The 7,429-nt window shown below is 33.2% G+C and overlaps 1 protein-coding gene across 2 annotated transcripts; it reads left to right on the top strand.

The window, feature by feature from the left end:
* The first annotated feature begins 57 nt into the window (after positions 1-57).
* LOC133700670 (uncharacterized) lies at positions 58-4,255 on the top strand. 2 transcript variants are annotated; one of them, XM_062124266.1, is made up of 6 exons: positions 58-365; positions 2,075-2,563; positions 2,899-3,120; positions 3,211-3,283; positions 3,451-3,549; positions 3,692-4,255. In XM_062124266.1, exons 1-6 carry the CDS (start codon positions 249-251, stop codon positions 4,057-4,059), a joined length of 1,368 nt encoding a protein of 455 aa, XP_061980250.1. In that variant the 5' UTR covers positions 58-248; the 3' UTR covers positions 4,060-4,255. The 2 variants fall into 2 exon arrangements, with proteins under 2 accessions (XP_061980250.1, XP_061980249.1); XM_062124265.1 differs by having other exon boundaries at positions 3,442-3,549.
* The last annotated feature ends 3,174 nt before the right edge of the window (positions 4,256-7,429 follow it).

Here is a 7,429-nt window from a genome sequence, read left to right as displayed (position 1 = left end):
GAAAAGCCCGAAACCATATGCCCGTCTTTTTAAAAAACTCAAAAAAGAGAAAAGCACTTTACTTTACTGCCGGGTCTCCAACAGTCAAAACAAAAAAGATGTCGTCTTCCTCCCATCCCATCTACTCGAAAATTTAAACTCCAAGGATCCATACAGGCGCTAGCATTGCTCGATCGATCAAAAAAATGATAAGAAGTTGGCCGATTTCAGAACTTAGATCGATAGTTAGAGCTTAAAAAAGAGTGAAAATGGAGTTTACTGAAGCTTATAAGCAGACGGGTCCTTGTTGTTTCTCTCCTAATTCCCGTTACATCGCTGTAGCTGTTGATTACCGTCTTGTGATTCGCGACACACTTTCTTTTAAGGTATTTGCATGACCCTTTTGATTTTTCTGTTTGGTTTTAAGAAATTCGTGGTGAATTCTCGTTGGTGGGTTGTGTTTGGATGCTGAGAAAATTGCAACAAGAAAAGGTTTTGTTGGGTCATCTTCTTTTCTTGTTAGTGTCAGTCCTGCGACCTTTTTTTTCATTTTTCTTTTTCGGTTTAAGAAATTCGTGATGTACATTGTGCAATGAGATGTGTTTTGATGCTGAGAAAATGCTAGAAAATTAGTGCGTGATCTTTTCCTTTTTCTTGTTAATGTGTTTCAGTGGTGTAAGATTGAGCGAGAGCGGGGATGTGGTTTGGTAATATAATGTGTTGTCCTGGTTAGTGAGACTTCATTGTTCGGTTACTGTGAGAAAATGGAAGTTCGTTTCCGAGTTTTTTTTTTTTTTTTGTGAGTTTTGTGTAATGGGCTGTGCTTGGATCCTTAGAGATGTGTTTCAAGAACAATAGCTTTGAATTTTTTTTTCCTTTTCGTTTTCTTGTTAAGATTTTTCTTTAAAAAAAAATTGTATCCATTAGAAAGCAACTAAGGAGGTTCATCCTTGCTACAAAGCCCAGAAATACAAGGAAATGATAGCCCTCTTTCATTTTTTTTTCTTTTTTTATGCTAACAAGTGAGACTTGCACAAGAATACATTAGAGGGACGAGAGCTAACGGTATTAAAAATTCTGGCATTCCTCTCTTTCCATATAAAGTAGATAACCCCACACCAAGCTAGTCTGAGCAAGACCGAAGGAAAGCATTTCTTTTGCAATATCTTTTTAGCATAATCAAGCTCCTCAGCCCAATCACCTCCCTATCTTTGGATTGTGCACAATTGCAGAATGGAACACCACACCTCTTTAGTGTATGAGCATGCAAAAAACAAATGGTTTGTCTTCATTCACCTGACTGCAGAGAACACGAAAAGGATAGTCTTTCCCATCTTAACTTGCCTGGCTTTGGTAGATAGTCTATCCAAAATGGCTAACCAAGCAATAAAACTCTGCCTTGGAATATGCAGAGCACTCCGCAAAAGATAATACCTGTCAGTTCTACTGTTTTTCAACCTGGATGAGTCCCGTAAGCTTCTGTAAGTAAATTTTTCCCTGGGAGTTAGCTTCTGATATACCTCTTTATCATTGGCAGCAGAAGGAGCAATAGTGCCACAAATAGCACTCTGAATCTTTACCATATAGTCAGACCTTGGGTTAGGTGTACAGCAGCAACTTTAACATTAGGGAATACCTGTTTCATAAATGATTCTTGAGCCACCAAAGAAATGCCCCTTCCCCATTGCCAATCACATGCCCAGAATGATTCCAAACAACAGGCCTGGTTTTCAGAATTCTTATCCAACTCCAAGAGCTGTCAGCGGGAACACCAATGCTCCAAATACTTTTTCCTTTCAGCAAATGAAACATAACACCAAACAACCCATAGAGAACCAGATTTTAGTAACAAACACCAAATATTTCTAGCAATACATGCGGTTTTCCGCTCCTTAAACTTTAGGGCAGGAGATTTGATGTTATAATGCGTATGGCTTGTTTGGTTACTTAGAAAATTTGTCAGAGAATTCTTTTGCAACCATGTTAATTATTTTGGTCTTTGTTTGCTCAAGTATTAACTACAGAAGTTTATTAATTGAAGCTATTAAAGATGGGATTTTTGGTGAGATCTTGAATTGTGTTTTATGATTTGCAGGTTGTGCAGTTGTTTTCATGCTTGGATAAAATAAGCCATGTAGAATGGGCAAATGATTCTGAGTACATCCTTTGTGGTCTGTATAAAAGACCGATGATACAAGCATGGTCATTGACTCAACCTGAATGGACATGCAAAATAGATGAAGGTCCTGCTGGTATTGCTTATGCTAGATGGAGTCCCGACAGCCGTCACATACTTACCACTTCAGATTTTCAGTTGAGGCTAACAGTTTGGTCGCTTTTGAACACAGCATGTGTTCATGTCCAGGGACCAAAGCATGGCTCTAAAGGGGTTTCTTTTACTAAAGATGGGAAATTTGCTGCGATTTGTACGAGGCGTGATTGCAAGGATTATGTAAATCTACTGTCGTGTCATACATGGGAGATAATGGGTGCATTTGCTGTTGATACGTTGGACTTAGCTGATATAGAGTGGTCACCGGATGATAGTGCTATTGTAATATGGGATTCACCACTTGAATACAAGGTAATAGAGTTCGTTTTTTGCTTCATTTACCATGTATCAAGAGTGCTTGACTTTATAAGCATGAAAGGAAGTAAATGTGGGGTGAATTGCACCCTTCCAATTTCTTGGTGACGGTTAGGATTTCATGATTGTACACTGCTAAGCATTGAAAATGTCTGTTGTTATCCATTTTAGGTCTCATGGTTTATGCCTATTCGAAATTACACACGAGCTCCACTTTGTAATATATCTCATGGTTTGCCAGTGCCCAAGACTCCATGTTAACTTTGGCATTTTCTAACATCGTATCCTTATCTATAAGACCTAGAGCTTATGGCTGTTGCAATTCAATACAGGTTCTAATTTATTCCCCAGATGGGAGGTGCCTATCCAAGTACCAAGCATATGAAAGTGGGCTAGGTGTAAAAAGTGTTTCATGGTCTCCTTGTGGCCAGTATCTAGCCGTGGGTAGTTATGATCAGATGTTGCGGGTTCTGAATCACCTAACTTGGAAAACATTTGCTGAATTCATGCATCTATCAACCGTTCGTGGTCCCTGTTGTGCTGCTGTTTTCAAGGTGACAGGATTTCTTTGTTTATTCATATCATTAGGCGCACCGATGATTTAATTGGCTACAACTTACAAGTCCTCTTTCTTAAATTTACAGGAGGTGGATGAGCCATTGCACCTCAATATGTCTGAGTTATGTTTGAGCAATGAATTTCTCCAAGGAAATTCTGGTAAGCGCAAGTATGGAGTATCTCACAGTGAGGTGTATATTGTACGACAAATAGAATGCTTGATCTGTAAAATGAATTTGAAAATGTCTTCATGCAACTACGTTATTTCTTTTGAACTACTTTTCGTAGTCAAATTAATAATCCCCCCCTCCTAAAAGATGTTTCAGAAGGACACTTCAGAGTCATGTACGAGGTTACTGAAGTACCTATTAGTTTGCCTTTCCAGAAGCCTCCTGCAGACAAACCGAATCCTAAACAAGGCATTGGTAAAGCTCATCTTTCTCATATAGCATATCGATGCAATTAATAGTGCTTGTTTTAAGAGTTCCTTGCAGTGCATTGACATTTGTTTTCCTTTTTGTTAGTATCAAACCAGAATGCACTAACAACACAAGACCTTAATTACAGGTCTTATGTCATGGAGTAAAGACAGCCGATATATTTATACACGTAATGATAGCATGCCCACTGCTCTGTGGATATGGGATATACACCATCTAGAGCTTGCTGCCATCTTGGTGCAGAAGGATCCCATACGTGCAGCAGCATGGGACCCAACATGCTCACGTCTTGTTCTCTGCACTGGTAGCTCTCACTTGTATATGTGGACCCCTTCAGGTGCTTACTGCGTGAGCAATCCACTGCCACAGTTTAACATAAATGATTTGAAATGGAATTCAGATGGAAGCTGTCTTCTCCTCAAAGACAAGGACTCGTTCTGCTGTGCGGCTGTGTCCTTAATGCCAGAATCTAGTGAATACAGTTCAGATGATTGAGACTTATCTCCATCTTTTAGTCTAGATGGCTTGCGAACTTAGCCAAAAAAAATGTACTATAAAAACAGGGCATCAATGTTTAACTATGTATTCTGATTCCCTTTATGTCTGTAACAAGGTATGTTCGTAGGGCTCCCATTTGTGGTTGAGAAATTTTAACAAAAATTGGTTCGCTAATTTAATTTTTTTTAGTGAACTTGGTTTTTTTTTTAAATAATCAGCTACTTATTGGAATGTGCCAGCTTCTATTATTTTTTATGCTTGTAGAAGGCAAATTATCAGGTTGTGCCAGGGTTCTTATCTTGCCTCTGTTTTTGTCTTGTTAGGAAACTTGAAATTTTAGTGTTGGGGGTTCTGATTATCCTTCTTGAAGGATATTTTTAGTGCATTTCCCTGGTCGGAATTGGTTAGGGGATGTTTTTAATTTCACCCTTGCCTAGCTAGAACTGGTGGAGCAAATTATAACTTAGTCGCTGTAATTTGAAAAAACTAATTAATTAATCTTTGTGGTTTCAGAAATTATTTGTTTAATCTCTATATTTTTCTCAAATATATTTATAGTTTAGTCCTCTTTCGTAGTTCTTTTAAATTTATTTTATTTTTTGAAAAATGGAGTAAAGAAAAGAGAAGTAAATTAGTGGAGGAAAATAGAATGAGAAATGAGGAATTTTTAAAATAAAAAATATTAAGTTAAGAGATGGTTTAAATGACTGTTTATGCACTAAACTATAATTAACTTAAAGTTAGTCGTCGTTACTTGTTACTTGTTACTTGTTTTGGGAGCGTGAGGGAGTAAAAAATTGATGGGGCGAACTTCAAGAACCGAAGCCAATTCAATTGAGCTAGCCCCAAACCCGAACCTCACCGTTCAATGTTAAATTTTGGAGGTTGTATGTAGGACGTGATATGGTTATTTTTTAAAATAATTTTTATTTAAAAATATATTAAAATAATATTTTATTATTTTTAAAAAAAATATTTTTGATATCAACTCATTAAAAAAATTTAAAAAATTTAAAGATTTTAATTTTAAATAAAAAGAAGAAATTTTTTCAAAATTTGCTTAACCATTTTCAAAGTGATTTTTGTTTATAAATATATTAAAATAATATTTTTTATTTTTTAAAAATTAATTTTAATATCAGTATATCAAACAATAAAAAAATATTAAAAAATTTAATAGAAAAATCAAAATTTAATCCATTTTTATTTAAAAAATAATGTCAAACAAGAATTAGTCAATTGATGAGGGTAGGTTCTTTATAATTACAAATGAATCATATAAAAAAAATTTAATGCTTTTAGTAGTTAGTTTTTTTTTATGACGAGACAAAATAATTATTATAATATTCTGATAAACAATATTTTTTTTTTAGTATGGAGCTAGGTAAATTAGGTTTTTTTAATAAATTCATACACATAAAATGATAGGCTTCATAATTTTTATTTTTTTTAATTAATATAAGTATTTAGATTAGCTTGCGTGTATCTCGACTAATTTTACATGCTCTAAAGTTAACGATCATATAAGTCTTTGGTAATTATTATATTAGCAATTATATAGTTTGAATATGAAATTATAAAAAAAAAATTTAATTTTAAATTCTTATAACTGAAACATTCAATATATCAGGCTATGTAATTATTTCATAGTGAGTTGGATTTGAATTCATGAAATAAGATCTCAAAATAATAGTCCTATTTTGATTGTTTCACATGGATCTTAGGCATAGGCCACGTGTTTGTAGAACTTAAAAGTATATAGAGATCCCATGAAGATCTCATCACCTTGGCCCATATTCTCACCGCCATCTAAACTCGCGAGATTTGATCCGACGAGAATTAGTATCGCAGAAGTTCTAGTCAATTACTTGTTGCTTGAAAACCGAATGGGGAACCTTGAACTTTGAAAGTCAAGTTAATCATGCTGTAATGCCCAATCACTGGTAACTGTAATAATTCTACCTTACACCACATTAAAAAAAATAAAAATAAAAGGCATGCCGTGTTCATTATCCACGCATTCATAAAATATCATGGGCCACGATAGTGTTTTTTTAGACCTTTGTGTTTTTTTATTTCACGATTTTTTATTTTTTGTATCGAGCGTTGTTTCACATTTAAATTTCAAAAATTATTTTGATTGGCTTGTTGTCATGAGGTGTTACTACTAACAATATCATACTCCCACATTAGATTTATACTTGCTTTCAAAAGAAAAAAAAAGAAATTTTCAATTCAGGTGTTTTTTTTCCCAGATAAAAAATTGGATTCATATAGATTTTTTTAGAACTCAATTTTGTGTTTTTTTTAACGATTTTTAAGGTGTTTTGAGCAAGAAGACTAGTTTTTAAAGTTATTATAGTGTTTTTAAATGAAAATAAATTAAAAATCCATTTTTTTAGCAAAAAATCACCAATTTTAATTTTTTTACCACCTCTCTGGTATTCATATTATAGGCTTTCAAATAACACGTCATCTAATTATTATTTTTTAAAAGAAATAGGCGACAACCAACCTACAAGAAAATATAAAAAGTTCGGTGTGCATGTCTAGCATTGCAGACCCACACTTCTGGCCTCTTTATTTAATAGGCCGGGTGTAAACCCACTTGAGCCTAGTCAACTATCTATTTTTTTATATAATTTTTTTTTCCAACATAAACTTAATTAATTACATATATATTATATTTATTGAATTTTTAAATTAAATAAAAATATATCTAGATATTATTTTACACGGTAGCATTCAGTTTTTTCCTTATTTTAAAATAAGTTTATATAAATTTTTTTAAAAATATCAGCAAGCTTTTTTATTTTTTTTTGTTATACAATTAAATAAAAAATATTTTAAAAAACAAAATTATTGAAACCATTTGGATCCATAACCCAGGTCGCAAGTTTAATAGATTTGTTAGAGTTGACACAGACTAATTTGATGTGTCCTCATCTTAGTATTTAAAAAAGAAAATGTCATTTTAATTTTTAAAAATCAAATCATATTTTTACTAGTCATTTAAATTGCTTTTGACCATACCAAGTTGATCTAGATATATTAGATCAACTTCTATATAGTTTAATTTGATACTCGAGTTAATTAAAAGTATCTAGATCAACTTCTATATAGTTTAATTTGATACTCGAGTTAATTAAAAGCTGGATCAAGATTTTTCAGGGTTAATTCGTTGAGCTCATTTTAATGATATTGGCAAAGAGTTCCCCGTGGTTTTTAATACGATCACATCAAAATTATCAATATATTTTTCAATGAGAATTTTCTTTTGTAATAATAGTGGAGTGTTGTCTAGAAAACAAATATTCCAAGTAACAAATAATTAAAACTTGTGATGTAGAAAAAATATATTACTTTT

This window comes from Populus nigra, chromosome 8 (assembly GCF_951802175.1).
Source record: "Populus nigra chromosome 8, ddPopNigr1.1, whole genome shotgun sequence".
Taxonomy (NCBI): Eukaryota; Viridiplantae; Streptophyta; class Magnoliopsida; order Malpighiales; family Salicaceae; genus Populus; species Populus nigra.
Note: the sequence above shows the minus strand (reverse complement) of the source record. Positions and strands in the feature narration are given on the sequence as shown.

Bases quoted from the DNA above. Each gene is read 5' to 3' on its own strand.
- LOC133700670 (XM_062124265.1), top strand. From the start codon at position 249: ATGGAGTTTACTGAAGCTTATAAGCAGACGGGTCCTTGTTGTTTCTCT. The intron at 2,564-2,898 runs GTAATAGAGTTC...AATTCAATACAG, and splicing joins ATTCACCACTTGAATACAAG to GTTCTAATTTATTCCCCAGA. The intron at 3,550-3,691 runs GTAAAGCTCATC...CCTTAATTACAG, and splicing joins GAATCCTAAACAAGGCATTG to GTCTTATGTCATGGAGTAAA.